This window comes from Pristiophorus japonicus, chromosome 8, assembly GCF_044704955.1.
Source record: "Pristiophorus japonicus isolate sPriJap1 chromosome 8, sPriJap1.hap1, whole genome shotgun sequence".
Lineage (NCBI taxonomy): Eukaryota > Metazoa > Chordata > Chondrichthyes > Pristiophoridae > Pristiophorus > Pristiophorus japonicus.
The window spans coordinates 107,721,768-107,738,620 of NC_091984.1; the positions used below are offsets into that span (position 1 = coordinate 107,721,768).

Sequence of the window (16,853 nt, forward strand, 5' to 3'; positions counted from 1 at the left end):
CTACAAGGCACAAGTCAGAGTGTGATGGAATGCTCTCCACTTGCCTGAGTGAGTGCAGCTCCAACAACACTCAAGAAGCGTGACATCATCCAAGACAAAGCAGCACACTTGATTGGCACCCCATCCACCACCTTAAACATCCACTCCCTCCATCTCAGGCGCACTGTGGCTGCAGTGTGTACCATCTATATGATGCACTGCAGCAACTCGCCATGGCTTCTTCGACACCACCGCCCAAACCCTCGACTACTACCACGTAGAAGGACAAGAGCAGCAGGCGTATGGAACACCGCCACCTCTGCGTTCCCCTCCAAGTCACACATCATCCTGAAATATATTGCCGTTCCTTCATAGGCGCTGGGTCAAAATCCTGGAACTCCATTCCCAACAGTATTGGGGAGAGTACATGCACCACAGCGGTTCAAGACGGCAGCTCACCACCACCTTTTCAAGGGCAATCAGAGATGGGCAATAAATTCTGGCCTTGCCAGTGACACCCACATCCCAGGAACGAATTTAACAAAAATGACCAGTTTACTGTTAAAGTCATCTTAAAACTGTTTCGCTGGAGCAGAATTTTACTTTGTATACCAATAAACATTACATTAATATAAAAAGAAACTGCTAAACATTGTAATATTTCATGTAAAATTCAGTTGCTAACTACATGCATACAATTTGGCTAAAAAGTTTTTGTTTTATACAACAAAGCAAGGTTCACGATTAAGATCGAGAGTGACAAACATAGGATAAAGATTAAAGTAATAGATTGGAAAAGAGCAAATTATGAGGAAATTAGGGTGGAACTAAAGAAGGTAAATTGGGAAAAACCTTGAAAAACAATGAGACAGAAAAACAGTGGGAATTCTTTAAAAGGGTAATCAGTCGAGTTCAAGAGAAATGTATTCTGGGGAATTAATAATGGGGAACAGGCAAATGGCAGAGACTTTGAACAAATATTTTGTATCAGTCTTCACGGTGGAATAAACTAAAAACATCCCAACAGTGGATAATCAAGGGGCTATAGGGAGGGAGGAACTTAATACAATCAGTCTCACGAAAGAAGCAGTACTCGGTAAAATAATGGGACTAAAGGTGGACAAGTCTCCCGGACCTGATGGCTTGCATCATAGGGTCTTCAAAGAAGTGGCTGCAGAGATAGTGGATGCATTGGTTGTAATCTACCAAAATTCCCTGGATTCTGGGGAGGTCCCAATGGATTGGAAAACTGTAAATATAACGCCTCTATTTAAAAAAGGAGACAGACAGAAAGCAGGAAACTATAGACCAGTTAGCCTAACATCTATCGTTCGGAAAATGCTGGAGTCCATTATTAAGGAAGCAGTAGCAGGACATCAAGAAAAGCAGGATTCAATCATGCAGAGTCAGCATGGTTTTATGAAAAGGAAATCATGTTTGACAAACTTGCTGGAGTTCTTTCAAGATGTAACGAGCATGGTGGATAAGGGGGAACCAGTGGATGTGGTGTATTTGGATTTGCAGAAGGCATTTGATAAGGTTCCACATAAAAGGTTACTGCACAAGACAAAAGTTCACAGGATTGGGGATAATATATTAGCATGGATAGAGGATTGTCTAACTAACAGAAAATAGAGAGTCGGGATAAATGGGTCATTTTCCGATTGGCAAACAGTGACTAGTGGGGTGCCGCAGGGATCAGTGCTGGGGCCTCAACTATTTACAATCTATATTAATGACTTGGATAGAGTGTAATATAGCCAAGTTTGCTGATGATACAAAGATAGGTGGCAGAGCAAATTGTGAGGAGGACACAAGAAATCTGCAAAGGGATATAGACAGGCTATCTGAGTGGGCAAAAATTTGGCAGATGGAGTATAATGTGGGAAAATGTGAGGTTATCCACTTTGACAGAAAAAACTGAAAAGCAAAGTGCTGCAGTACAGAGGGACCTGGGAGTTCTTGTGCATGAAACACAAAAAGTGAGTATGCAGGTACAGCAAGTAATCAGGAAGGCAAACGGAATTTTGGCCTTTATTGAAAGAGGGATGGAGTATAAAAGCAGAGAAGTCCTGCTTCAACTGTACAGGGTATTGGTGAGGCCACACCTGGAGTACTGCATACAGTTTTGGTCTCCGTATTTAAGGAAGGACATACTTGCATTGGAGGCTGTTCAGAAAAGGTTCACTAGGTTGGTATCAGAGATGAGGGGGTTGACCTATGAAGATAGGTTGGGCCTATACTCATTGGAGTTCAGAAGAATGAGAGGTGATCTTATTGAAACATATAAGATACTAAGGGGGCTCGACAAGGTGGATGCAGAGAGGATATTTCCACTCATAGGGGAAACTAAGGGGCATAGTCTCAGAAAAAGGGGCCACCCATTTAAAACTGAGATGAGAATGAATTTCTTCTCTGAGGGTTGTAAATCTGTGGAATTCTCTGCTCCAGAGAGGTGTGGAAGCTGGGTCATTGAATATATTTAAGGCGGAGATAGACAGATTTTTGAGCGATAAGAGAATAAAGGGTTATGGGGAGTGGGCAGAGAAGTGAAACTGAGTCCATGATCAGATCAGCCATGATCTTATTAAATGGCGGAGCAGGCTCGATGGGCCAAATGGCCTACTCCAGCTCCTTTTTCTTATGTATTCCACAACAAGCCAAAAATAAGCAAGCTAATTATGGGGCACGTGGATGAATAAAGAACGAAAGAGAAAATTGAATCTATAGCTAAATACATATAAGTATTACTTAGATACTACAGTAGCTAAATTAATACAACATACATTAATGATTTTGACAAAGGAATTGAATGTAATATCTCCAAGTTTGTAGATGACACTAAGCTGGGTGGCATAAAAATAATTCACAATAGACTGAACGTTAATAGTTAAGGTGATGGGCTTTCTTTATGCATCATTTTAAACTACACAATGCAGCTCAGATATATTTGTCTCAGGGACATGTAACTCAATAACCCTCTACTTATCAAAGCAGCATATTGTTGTCTTCTCTGAAATGGAGATAATTAAATTGCTGCTTAAATACTGGTTTCAGTCTAAAGATATGCAACAGGTTAAGAAAAAGAGATTTACAGATAATACATTGGGTTTACAATACTTCTCCTCCATAAGAACATAAGAAATGGGAGCAGGAGTAGGCCATACTGCTCCTTGAGCCTGCTCCGCCATTTAATACGATCATGGCTGATCATGGCCTCAGCTCCACTTCCCCGCCCGCTCCCCATAACCCCTTGATCACTTTAATCGGTTAAGAAACTGTCTATCTCTGTCTTAAATTTATTCAATGTCCCGGCTTCCACAGCTCTCAGAGGCAGCGAATTTCACAGATTTACAAACCTCTGAGCGAAGAAATTCCTCCTCATCTCAGTTTTAAATGGGCAGCCCCTTATTTGAAGATTATGCCCTCTAGTTCTAGTCTCCCCTATCAGTGGAAACATCTCTCTGCATCCAACTTGTCAAGCCCCCTCATAATCTTATACGTTTCGATAAGATCACTACTCATTGGAATTCAGAAGAATGAGAGGAGGCCCAACCTCCTCAACCTTTCCTCATAAGTCAACCCCCTCATCTTCAGAATCAACCGAGTGAACCTTCTCTGAACTGCCTCCAAAGCAAGTATATCCTTTCGTAAATATGGAAACCAAAACTACATGCAGTATTCCAGGTGTGGCCTCACCAATAACCTGTACAACTGTAGCAAGACTTCCCTGCTTTTATATTCCATTCCCTTTGCAATAAAGGCCATTATTCCTTTGGCCTTCCTGATCACTTGCTGTACCTGCATACTAACCTTGTGTTTCATGCACAAGTACCCCCAGGTCCCGCTGCACTGCAGCACCTTGCAATTTTTCTCCATTTAAATAATAACTTGCTCTTTGATTTTTTTCTAAACGTGCATGACCTCACACTTTCCAACATTATAACTCCATCTGCAAAATTTTTGCTCACTCACTTAGCCTATCTATGTGCTTTTGCAGATTTTTTGTGTCCTCCTCACATATCGTTTTTCGTCCCATCTTTGTATAGTCAATAAACTTGGCTACGTTACACTCGTTCCTTGCTTCCAAGTCGTTAATATCGATTGTAAATAATTAGGGTCCCAACACTGATCACTGCGACACCCCACTAGTTACTGATTGCCAGCCCAAGAATGAACCATTTATCCCGACTCTCTGTTTTCTGTTAGTGTCAAGCAACATCTTTGACATATTCAGTCATGTCTTAGCTCCATAATCAGCTGTTACAGGGGCAGGAGAACTTTTAATGCCAGACTTGTGAACAACTGGCTAGTCTGAAAGACCCGATCATGTTGAAACAGAGGAACAAAGGAAGATAAGTTGTGTTTTTTGGAAGCCAATCATCTCAGCCGCAGGACATCACTGCAGGGGTTGTTCATGGCAGCGTCCGAGACCTAACCATTTTCAACTGCTACACCAATAACCTTCCCTCCGTCATAAGGTCAGAAGTGGGGCTATTCGCTGATGATGGCAGTGTTCAGCCCCATTCATAATTCATAATTCATCAGATAATTAAGCAGTCTATGCCCTCATGCTGGCAGGCATTCACACCACACAAGTGCCAGGCAATGACTATCTCCAACAAGAACCTATCTACCTCTACTTGACATTCAATGGCATTGTCATCACTGAATTCTTAACCATCAACATCTTGAGGTTACCATTGACCAGAGACTCAACTGGACCAGCCATATAAATGCCTTGACTACGAGAGCAGGTTAGAGGCTGGGTATTCTGTCATGAGCGGTTCATCTCTCCACGTCCCAAAGCCTCTCCACCACCTACAAGCCACAATTCACAATCCACTTACTTGGATGGGTGTAACTGCAACAACACCCAAGATGGTTGACACCATCCAGGACAAAGCTGTCGGTTGATCAGCACTTTATCCAGTAGCCTAACTATCTGCTACTGGTGTACCGTGGCTGCAGTGTATACTATCTACAGGATGCACAGCAATAACTTCTCCAGCAGCAACTCGAAGGACAAGGGCAGCAGGTGCAGGAGAACTCATGGGAGCAGTGTAAAAGGCAAAGGGAGAAAGGAATTCCTGAAATGTGTATAAGAGAACTTTCTTGATCACTGCGTTTCTAGCCCAACGCAGAAGGAAGCAGTGCTGGATCTCGTTCTGGGGAATAAAGTGGGGCAAGTAGAGCATGTTTCAATGGGCGAATATTTGAGGAACAGGGATCATAATATCATTAGGTTTAAAATAGTTATGGAAATGGAAAAGAAACAATCAAGTGTAAAAATACTTAACTGCAGGAGGACTAATTTCAGCGAGTTAAAAAGGGATCATGCCTAGGTGGATTGGAATCAAAAATTGGTAGGCAGAACAATAATTGAACAATGGGAGGCATTCAAAGAGGAGATTGTTTTGTTACAAAGTAGACACATTTCCCATGAGGGGGAAATAAAAGGGCATCCAAAGTTAGAGCTCCCTGAATGAGTAAAGAAAAATGAAACAGAAAAAGTAAGCGCTTGACACTGTAAGGTTCCTAATTACAGTAGAGAACCAAGCTGAATGCAGAAACTACAGAAGAGATCTAAAACAGGGAATAAGAGGGATATAGAGAGAGTATGAGAATAGAATAGTGGCTAACATAAGAAACCCAAAAGTCTTTTAAAAGGCAAAACAAGAATTGAACAATGGGAGGCCTTCAAAGATGAGATAGAAGCAATTAGGGTCAAAAAAGATCTTCTTCTGGAGACAGAGGGCACGGCTGAGGTACTAAATGAGTACTTTGCATCTTCACTAGAGAAGAGGATGCTGCCTACGTAGCAGCAAGGAGGAGGCAGTAGCAATATTCGATAGGATAAAATAGATAAAGAGGAGGTACTTAAAAGGTTGGCAGTACTTACAGGAGAAAAGTCTTGTGGTCCTGATGGGATGTATCCTAGACTATAGAGAGAAATAAGGGTGGAAATTGCAGAGGCTCTGGCCACAATCTTCTAATCCTATTTAGATGTGGGGCGGTGCCAGAAGATGGGCTGAATTGCCTCCTTCCATGCTGTATCACACTTTATTACAATCGATACTATGATACAATAACCTCCAAGTTCCTCTCCAAGTCAGATACCATTCCAAACTTGGACATATATCGCTGTTCCTTCATCGTCACTGGATGAAAGTCCTGGAGCTCTGTACTTAGCAGCACTGCAGGAGCACCTTCACCACACGGACTGCAGCGGTTCAAGGCAGGGGCTCACCACCATCTTCTCAAGGGCAATTCGGGAGGAACAATTTTTTTTTAAATGAGCAATATTTGCCAGCAATGCCCACATTCCAAAAATGAATTTTTTTTAAAAACATTTGATATGTATTCCAAACTCTTCAGAACATGCAAAAGATGTCGTCTTTTTCTACATTAGCCTGTACACACAACCTGGTATGTTCTGAGATTTCTTGTAGTTCCTTCCTTTCAGATGTTTGGAGGGCGAAGTTATTTTCTTTTTAAAAGGAAAGCAATATTTAGAATGATCAGAGAGCCAGGAGAATGAAAGATAATCCTTTTGATTTTCATTAGGTCTGTGAATAACTAAAATTAATATTCCTGCTGTGGGTTCCACAAAGATTCCCTTGAAATTTACAGAGTTGAAATATTCTGTCTACTGCTGTTCAGTAGTGACTGCATCTCATTTATGTCTGCTTCTTTAGCAAAAACATATATTTATGATGGAAATTAGCTGTTCAAAAAACTGTGAAATGGTTCAACAATTTTGAAACTACAATTCAGCTGCTTTTTGTGCAGCAATTTATCACTATGAATTTTTTGGTCCTTTTTTTACTCCATCTATTAAAATTTAATAATTGTAATATAGGAATGAAAGAAGACTAGTTTATTCGTGCAACAAGTTGCAATTATATAGCAGCTTTAACATAGGAACATGTCCCAAAGTGCTTCATATGTTCTTACAAACAGATTCCTGAACTATTAGGGGAATCCAGGGTTATGGGGAACTGGCAGGAAAGTGGAGTTGAGGCCAAGCTCGGATCAGCCACGATCTTATTCAATGGTAGAGCAGGCTCGAGGGACCAAATGACACACTCCTGCTCCTTTTTCTTATGTTCTTACATTCTTAATCAAAAAATGCATCCCGAGCCAAAGGAAGAGTTATCAGGAGGGGTGACCAAAAGCTAGGTTAAAGCGATGGGTTTTAAAAGGAGGGGACTGAGGTACAAAGTTTCGGGAGAGAATGCCAGAGCATGTGATCTAAGCAGCTAAAGACACAGCCTTCAATGGTGGGGCAAAGAGATAGGGGGAGGGGTTGCAAAAGAGACCAGTGATAGAGGAACAGAGTGTTCGGGGCGCAAGGGTTATAGGGCTGGAGGAGTTTGCAGAGATAAAGATGGGTGTTTTAAACACGAGAATGAAAATTTGAAATTTGAAGCTTTGGGGGGCTGGAATGCAATGTAGATCAGCAAGGACAGGAATGATAGAATCATCGGGCCCAAGTTTCGGGCCGCGCCGAGAACAGCGCAGCCCCGACCTGGGCGCCCGTTTTTCGCGCCACAAAGTGCGCCTAATAAAAACTTCCAGATTCTCCGGCTCCTTGCAGGTCCTCTTGGGCTGGGCGCGGCGCAGCACGAGCTGTAGGGAGCGGAGCCAGGTCCCTGCGCTGAAAACAGTGCCAGTACCTCTGCACATGCGCGCTACAGTGGGCGCGCATGTGTAGTAGCTGTGTGGGAGGGGCCCGAAGCACGCAGCCCATAGCCCTGGCCGAATGGCCTCACTGGGGCTGCGTGCATAAGGCTCCTCCCACGCCCAGCTCCTGCTTCCTCCCGTCCCGAATCGACTCCCGCTTCCCCCCCCCGCCCCGACCCGATCCCGCTCCCCCACCCGCCCCGCCCCCGGACTGGACCCGCCCCATGCTCTCTCGCCGCCCGCCCCCGGACTGGACCCGACCCGTGCTCTCTCCCCCGCGCCCCCCCCCTTCCCCCCCCCCGACACAAACCAACCAGCTCTCCCTCCCTCCCTTCCCCCCCAACCCAAACCAACCCGACCTCCATCCTCCCCCCCCCCCCCCGGACCGGACCCGACCCGATCCGCGCTCCCGACCCCGGACCCAACCCAACGCCACCTACCCCGGACCCAACCCAACGCCACCTACCTGTAAATCTGCTGCTGGGGACCGAGCCCTGCCCGAAGTCCGGCCCGTTCAGTCTCCCCCCACCCCCCACCCCCCTTCTCCTCCTTTCCCCCTCCTCCTTCCCCCCCCCTCCTCCTTCCCCCCCCTGCTCCTCCTTCCCCCCCCTTCTCCTCCTCCCTTCCCTCCCCCCCCCCTTCTCCCTTCCCTCCCCCCTTCTCCTTTCCCCCCCTCCCTTCCCCTTCTCCTCTCCCCCCCTTTCCCTTTCCCCTTCCCCTCCCCCCCCTTCTCTCCCATCCCTCCCTTCGCTGTCAGAAACACAGACACTGACAGACAGAGAATGAGAGATACACACAGACAGACAGAGAGATAGAGACACTGACAGAGACACACTGGGGGGTGGGGGGGGCATCCCAGCATGCTGTTGGAGGGCTCCCGGTGCTGCAGTCGGTAAGTAGAAAATGTTTTATTTATTGATTTAAAATAAAAAAATTTATTAATTTTTTTTTTATTGATTTATTGGTTGATTTATTGATGTTTTTATCATGTATTATTGATGATGGCTCTTTATTTGTAAAACTGAAGTGTTTAATGTTTGTAAACTTCCCTTTAAACAACCCCCCCCCCCCATTCCCTACGCCTGATTTGTAACCTACGCCTGATTTTCTAAAGTGCAGACAAGGTTTTTTCGAGCGTACAAAAATCTTCACTTACTCCATTCTAAGTTAGTTTGGAGTAAGGTTACACTGCCGAAACTTTGAAAGCTGGACATGCCCCTTTTGAAAAAAAAATTCTGTTCTAAAGTGAAACTGTTCTAACTGACTAGAACTGGAGCAAACTAAATGCCGAGAATTTGAATTTCTAAGATACTCCGTTCTACACCAGTTGCTCCAAAAAATCAGGAGCAACTGAGGCCGAAACTTGGGCCCATAGAATGGTTACAGCACGGAAGGCGGCCATTCGGCTCTTTGAGCCCGTGCCAGCTCTCTGCAAGAGCACCTCTGCTGGACCCACTCCTCCGCCATTTCCCCGTAGCCTGCAAATTTGTTTCTTTCACGTAGTTATCCAACTCCCTTTTGAAAGCAGTGATTACGTCTGCCTCCAGCACCCTTTCAGGCAGCGCATTCCAGATCCTAATCACTCGCTGTGTAAAAAATGTTTTCTCATGTCACCTTTGGTTCTTTTGCGAATCACCTTAAATCGGTGTCGTCCGGTTCTCGACCCTTCTACCTATGTTTAATTTTCTGCGCTGCTCAGTAACAATTCTTCAATGTGATTGGTTAAGGAGACACACAGTTGCTTGCCCTGTTCTCACAAGTCCCAGATCCCCTGTAGAGGATGCTGCACCAAAATGGCTTTTTAATCACAGCAAGTTCCAGTGCAAAACCCCACAAGTGTGGGAGCAAGGACAAATACAAGTGTAATGAACGGTTTGCGCCGTTCGTTCATGGTTGACCGCAGAATCTGGCCCATTGTCAAGTACTTTTCAAAACAAGGAAGTAAATCACAGTGGAATATATGCAAAAAAATATTTTGCTGGCAATTTAGTGTCCTATTTATGAGTTTATGAAGGCTTTTTGACCCCCTTTTTGCAACAGCTTAGCTGTAATCCATTTGTATGTATCAAGAGATCCAAAAGACAGCAAACTGTGTAGATATTAAATGCTACCCTACTAAATGTATGCAAATACATCAATTTTATTCACGCTCTCCAGGTACCAGTTATCAGGTACCCCAGTTGTATTAGCAAATATTATCAATATATTGTAGTGTTTAGAACAAAAACTAAAATTCAATTGATGCAATTAAATTAAATCCATCCCAATACACAGTTCCTTGTGGCTTACATAGTTTTTTGAATAAGTTTTTAGTAATGGAATGGATTGTATTCTCAAAGGTTCTTGCATAGGACATGATCAAAATCAGTTTCATCATCATCATAGGCATTCTTAAACATTCTTCCATCCATCCATTAAGAGGCTGTGTTAACATCTTTTTGCCCCTGGCTCTGTGTTTGGCTAGTAGGAGCCTGTGCCTCTGTACAGGCTTCTTTGGAGACGTCTTTTGTTTTGATTGCAAGCCCTTCCATGTCCATGCTTAATTGGTTATACCCACTTTCCTGCCCGATCCCCAGATCCCTAGATTGGAGATATGGAGATCGGGTGGGAAAGTGGAGCTGAGATCAAAGATCAGCCATGATCCCACTGAACGAGCCTGCTCTGCCAAAGGGCCACACGGCCCACCTCTGCTCCTAACATTTAGCAATTAAACCAGACTGGGCAGGGCCTGAGGTACAAGCTAGTAACTGAAAAGTGGCTAAGATACGTGCAGCAGAGTTTTTGATGAGCTGAAGTTTACGGAGGATGCAGGATGGAAGATCAGCCATTTAGCTGGAGGGAACGGGATGAATGTGGATAATAAAAATTATTTTATTTGTTCCTAATTACTGGTAATGTTTTACCACTTAATGTGGGATGTCAGTACAGGGAGTCAGTATTCAGCACTAGGTCTGCATTAGATTTACAGTGAAACTCCTTCCATTCCAGGGATAATGATATAAAATTGGCAACTGGGGAGGATGTTCTGGGAGCAAAAAAACAAAATTACATATTGCTTCACATACAGAGGCTACAATTAGTCTGTTGTGGGAAAACCTCTTATTTTTGCATTCAATTATACTAGACAAATATTTTAATACAGGTAGAGCATCCGAAATCCAGAAACCTCGGGACCGAGGCCATTCCAGATTTCGGAATGTCTTTCCGACATCCCAAATCCGGAAACGCCCAGGCCAAGGTTTGGGTATTTCTGGATTTCAGAATGTTTTTCCGATGTCCCAAATCTGGAAACGCCCGGGCCAAGGTTCGGGTATTTCCGGATTTCAGAATTCTTTCCAATGTTCCAAATCCAGAAACACCTGGGCCGAAGTAAGGGTGCTGCGGTGGCGGAGGATCCGGAGCAGCGGAGGGTCCAGGGCAGGGGTTGGGGGCGGGCGGTGGCTGGTGGGTCTGGGTCCGGCAGCTGGGAGAAACCTGCATTGAAGACCTGCAAAAAAAGGTAAGTTAAAGTTTTCATTTTTTAATTCTTTTCAGCGATTTAGTAGGTAAGGGTTTTGTGAATTTTTATTTTTTGGAAAAATTTTTTTTGGTGTTTTTCCTCCTTTCTAGGCCCAACTCGCAGCGGTAAACGGCCTCGGACTAAAGTTGGTGGGGACCACGGTTTCCGCCGATTTTTACTGCTGGGCCTTTAAAATAGAGCGCAGTGATTAGCGTGTCGCTATCGCCGTTTTAAAAAATGTCCAGATTTCGGAACATTTTCCGGATTCCGGACAACCCCTCCACGTAATGTCTGGATTTCAGAACATTCCGAATTTTGGAATTCCAGATTTCGGACGCTCAACCTGAAATACAAGGCAAGTAATTTTAATTCTAATTATTGTCAGTATTTTAACACAATGGGGGTCAGTATTTTAAACAGTATAAGGAAGAATATTTTATTACAGGGAGAATATTCTAACAATATGACTGAGCATTTCTAATGCTACAAGGTAAATATTTTAACACTACAGGGTGAGTATTTTAAATAATACAGGGTGGTATTTTAAAATTAGTAAAATGTTTTAAGTCAGGGGTATGATTTTAACCCTACCCACCGGCGGAAACTGGAGGTGTGGACAGTTAAAATCGCGCATGTTATTTACTCGACCTGGAGTAACAAGGTCTGGATTGTCACCTACTCTCTCTCTCTCTCTCTCTCTTTCTCGCGCAGGCAGCAAGGGCGCCTTCCCAAAGCGAGCAGGATCCTTTGTAACATATGCATGGTGAGTCTGATGACATCATCGGACCCCAACTGCAATTTTAACTTGGTGGCCTGAGCGGGAAGTGACAGCAAGTTTCCCCGCTCAGCCAAACTTGCGGTAAAGGAGATCAAGGCCAGAAGTGCGGTTAAGAAAGCATATTTTCAAAATTAAAAAAAAATGTCCTTGCTACCGTCACATGTTTTCTTTCCCAACTGCCATTTCTGTAGCCCTTCTGCAGGAATCTGGCAGAATTAGTACCAAATTATTGGCGGACTCGTATTGTGTGGACTCGTGTCCACCAGCAACTGGACGGAGTCTAAACAAACTTATTTCGCTTGCCTATTAAATCAGGTGTCACCCATGTTGAATTCCCAGAGGTGAATGGACAACATGACTCATTACTCTCAGCAGTTTGACACCATCCACGTCAAAGCAGTCCGCTTTAATCGGCAGCCCATCCACCACCTTAAACATTCGCTCCCTCCACCCCGGCGCACCGCTGGGTATTCTGCGGCGAGTGTCTCACCTCCTGACTCTCCAAAGCCTTTCCACCATCTACAAGGCACAAGTCAGGAGTGTGATGGAATACTCTCCACTTGCCTGGATTAGAACAGTTCCAACAACATTCAAGAAGCTCGACACCATCCAGGGCAAAGCAGCCGGCTTGATTGGCACCCCATCCACCACCTTAACCATTCACTCCCTCCACTACCGGTTCACTGTGGCTGCAGTGTACACCATCTCCAAGAGGAACTGCAGCAATTCACCAAGGCTTCTTCAACAGCACCTCCCAAACCCACAACCTCGACCACCTAGAAGGACAATGGCAGCATGTGCATGGGAACACCATCACTCTAAGCTCGCCTCCAAGTCACACACCCTCCTGGCTTGGACATATTCATGTAACGTCACTGGGTCAAAATCCTGGAACTCCCTAACAGCACTGTGGGAGTATCTTCATCACACGGACTGCAGTGAGCGTTGGGCAATAAACGCTGGCCTTGCAAGCAATGCTCACATCCCAAGAATGAATTTTTTTAAAGTTGTTCATGGATGCTATACCGACAGGATTAACTTTTTCAACCTCAGTTCGCTGAGCAGTTGTACAGTAGTTTATAAATTGAATACTTTAAAATATTGAGATTGCTTAATTATGATTTAAGTTAAGTATTCTCAAAGATCTATAGCAATCATAAATTTGTTCATCCAAACACTTCCAATCAGCACAGGAGTTTTACCTCTACAGACATTCCACATTACAGCTGTCCGACAACAGTGTTTATAAAGATGATATTTATTTAATTTCAAAATGTGCAGAAAGTACATTTCCTTGCTTTAGGCTATAAAATGACACTTCTGTTTAGTAAGGTCCATCACCAATAAAAGTGCAATGTTAATTTATCATAATTTGCAACACAGTGGTTCAGAGCCACTTTCATGCTTGCCAGCTGTTCACACAGCACAAATACAGTTCACAGGCAATCGAGGCATTTTTCACACAACAAATTGACAGACCTCACGTTAACACAAAGCTGCAATTTCACCATGTTAAGGGAAATTTAATAGTATTGCAGCTCAAAAGATCTTAAAATCGCTGAGAAGCAGACTCATTTGATTTTAACCTGCTCTCTTGAGCAGATGGCAAGGGCACTGCTCAAAGTTGGCGAGGTCCTTTTTCACATGTGCATGTCGGGTCCAATGACAGTAACGGGGTCCAACTGCAATTTTAACTCGGGAAGCGCCAGTGAGTTTCTCGCCAGGCAACCCAGTGACACAGCGGAGTGAGGCTAGAAAACAGCCAAGAAGGTGTTTTATTGCTCAAAAGAACTTATCTTTTGTATCAGTCACTCCTTATGTTTCAAGGTCATAAAGGCGTGACAGAGTGCAACTTAAACACTACAGTTTACATTGTGACTGTGTTATATGGGCTACTCTTCTTAATTCAAAGTTACTTCATTTAAATTATCTGATAATTCCAATTTTCAGTACATGAATTAAAGCTGCATTCCCTTCAGATAATGGTCTTCACTACAGAGATTCCTTTACAAACATGCTTTCTTCTGAATCTCATTCAGGTCTGATTTACTTTGTACTCGCATCTTCGAATGCTCGCCACACTGTCCAAGATAGATAGCCTGATTTCATCTTACTTTGCCCACTGGTCCCTGCATTTTAAAGACTGGGATCATGTCCTGCCTCATTCTTTGTTTCTTCAATGAAAATAATTCACTTCTGATTCTGAAGACCAGTTACTGAGAGGAGTCTACTCAAGCAACTGCTATTGGACTTTAGACTGCTATTTTTCCTCTGATAGTTGCACCTCCTTTACTAAGGATTATAGAATTACCACTGCCTTTCTGTATTTTAATGTACAGTGCGGTAATTTCTAACCAGCATGCAGGAGAGATCTGAACGTGTTCTCTCACCCAAGAACTTGTCTTTAGGTCTTGCCATCGCTGAAAGAAACTGATATGTGGTGGATTTGTACCAGCAATCATGCACTCACAGACTTCAGTATTGTTCCCTATTTCACCAAGAGCAGGCACAGCTGATCCCCAAGGTCTGTCTGACATGTTGAAAGTTTCAGCATCTTTTGCATATTACAAAAATCTGGAAGTTACTGTTGGCCAAATTAACAGACAAACACTTCATTTGTTCGTACGAGATTTCTTTGCTATTTCAACACTAGCATCAACACATTAGCTAAAATAGTGGAGAAAATATCATCCATACGTATTAAACTTTCGGCTGCTACCAGCAATTTCTACGTTAAGTCCTGAATGCTGGCTGTTTAGCCAAAGAACATGATCAGTGAGAAACAAAGACTATGGAAAACTATGTTATTGCTGTATATTCCAGTCAATGATATCAAGAATCAAAAAAGCAAATGCAATGCTAATCCCTTTATGCGTCAGGAGATGCATGTTCATGAGCTGCAGCCTGTCGAACGTCCAGTCTATGTCACCGCATCATTGTCCCAAGGACTGAACAATTTCATGAACACTGACACCATCATTAACTCCAAGACAAAGTATGAATTTCAAGTTTTTAGTACTGTATGTTTCTGACAAAGCAGAGTTAGATTGCAGCAGAGCCATTAACAAAGAATCAATTTGTGTTCCTTCCACAGACTGAAACTTTAAAAAATAATCAAAAGAACAATAATAATACCTTGTTACAGGGATGGAAAGAGCTAAAGACAAGTTCTTGGGTGAGAAAACATGTTCAGATCTCTCCTGCGTGCTGCTGGTTAGAAATGACACCTACTGTACACTAAAGGGATCAATAAAACTCGCAACCATTGTTCAACTTTGTCTGACAACAGTAATCAATGTAACCTGTTCAGGTTCCGACACATCCACAGCCCCTCGTTTATCAATCCTGTACCTTATCTTAGCCATTAGCTATTTCATAGTTTGTCTTCACCTCCCCTCCCCCTCATGAGTACACTTAGGACACAGATAAGCCTTGAAATTACTGCGAAGGATACAATTAAATTCCTTTTTTCGCTATTTTAATTGAGATGGTAAACCATTTAAAATAAACAGGTTAACACCTCAGTTAGAACAATGGAGGAAGGAATTTCATACCAACACATTAAGCATCTGTACGTTGGCACAATTTCATAAACAATTGACCAAAATGGATGAAGCGGCAAAATGCAAAGATGTGTATTTCCTATATGCTGGTATCAGCTTAACAACTACCAACAAAGAATATGCTAAACCTTTTACTATATTTCCTACATTAGTGTGAGGCTGTTTACTAATGCTTTGGGCCTCCATTCCTCGTCTCTGGGTTTCTGCCAACCAGAGCGGACTGGACGCCAGGAGCATACAGCAGAGGCTGCCAGGATTAGTGCAGAAAACACACATACCCTTGGATGAAAAGAACAAATACCCTGTGTCTGTAACACAGAGTTAGTATTTTCACGACGAAGCTTCTTTAGCTCATTTAACTCGTTTACCAGTACAAACAACTGGAAACTGCCATCACACAATTCCCACGTAAACACCAGGAACTCAGTCACAGATCAAGTATGCATTTGAATGATCCCTTAAAGTATGCAAGACTAAAACAAAATTAAATTCAGAATGCATAAAACAACTAATACGTATATAATCTCAATTTATGCACATGAATAAATCAGCTTTTTTGCTCGAGAGTTATCAAAATACCAAATATAAACATTATAGTAATCCCCATGGAATAAATTATTTCCACACTGTCTAGTATTTAGTAGCTTAAAAACTTGCTATCCACATGTTTCATATAAAGCATAAACTACAAAGCATCGTAAGAGAAGCTAAAGGGCATTATAAGAAAACATGGAGTAACATCTCAAATGCAATTTGATTTCTTTCAAACACTCACCATCTGAATTGGTTTCTTGCGAAGATCTCTCTCTGTCACTAGTTTCTCCTGCTCTGTGACATAAAGACCCTTCTGTGCAAGAGCCTGTACAACTGCATCATGACCAAGCAGTGGTTTGGCAGCATCACTCTTCAAGATCAGGCTCCCAGCACGACAGTACAGCTCAGCAGAAAGAAGCAGGTTGACAACAGGTGGCTTAATGTGTTCCTGTTCATATTGGTCTGTGTAAAACGGTTCTCTAAGTTCCTCTGGTACATGGTCTTAAAAAAAGCAAAAAGGCAATCAAATCAGAATGTTGTGCTTGAATAATGGTAGAAAACTGGAAAGCATTTCATTTTGCAAACAAAAGACATTTTTATTAATTGTTAAAGAAAGTATTCTCTATTGTATGTGTTGAAGCCTTTTCTCTACAATGAAAACTGTAAGCACCTCTCCCTCTCTTTAATGCTCCCTTCAGAAATTTATGGAATCCAAGTTATAGTGAAAGGCACTTTAACAGAGACAGCACACTTTATTATGCAGCCATAACAATGTGCGTAGTATCAGACTGCTGGATATTTGAGTATCATACTA

At 43.0% G+C, this 16,853-nt stretch overlaps 1 protein-coding gene across 3 annotated transcripts in view; it reads right to left on the reverse strand.

The window, feature by feature from the left end:
- Window positions 1-16,853, reverse strand: part of camsap2a (calmodulin regulated spectrin-associated protein family, member 2a) — a 257,613-nt gene that overhangs the window by 233,130 nt on the left and 7,630 nt on the right. For all 3 annotated transcript variants that reach the window (XM_070887283.1, XM_070887286.1, XM_070887284.1), the window contains exon 2: window positions 16,281-16,540. In XM_070887283.1, the coding sequence (XP_070743384.1) occupies window positions 16,281-16,540 (260 nt within the window). The remainder of the gene's footprint in view (window positions 1-16,280; window positions 16,541-16,853) is intronic.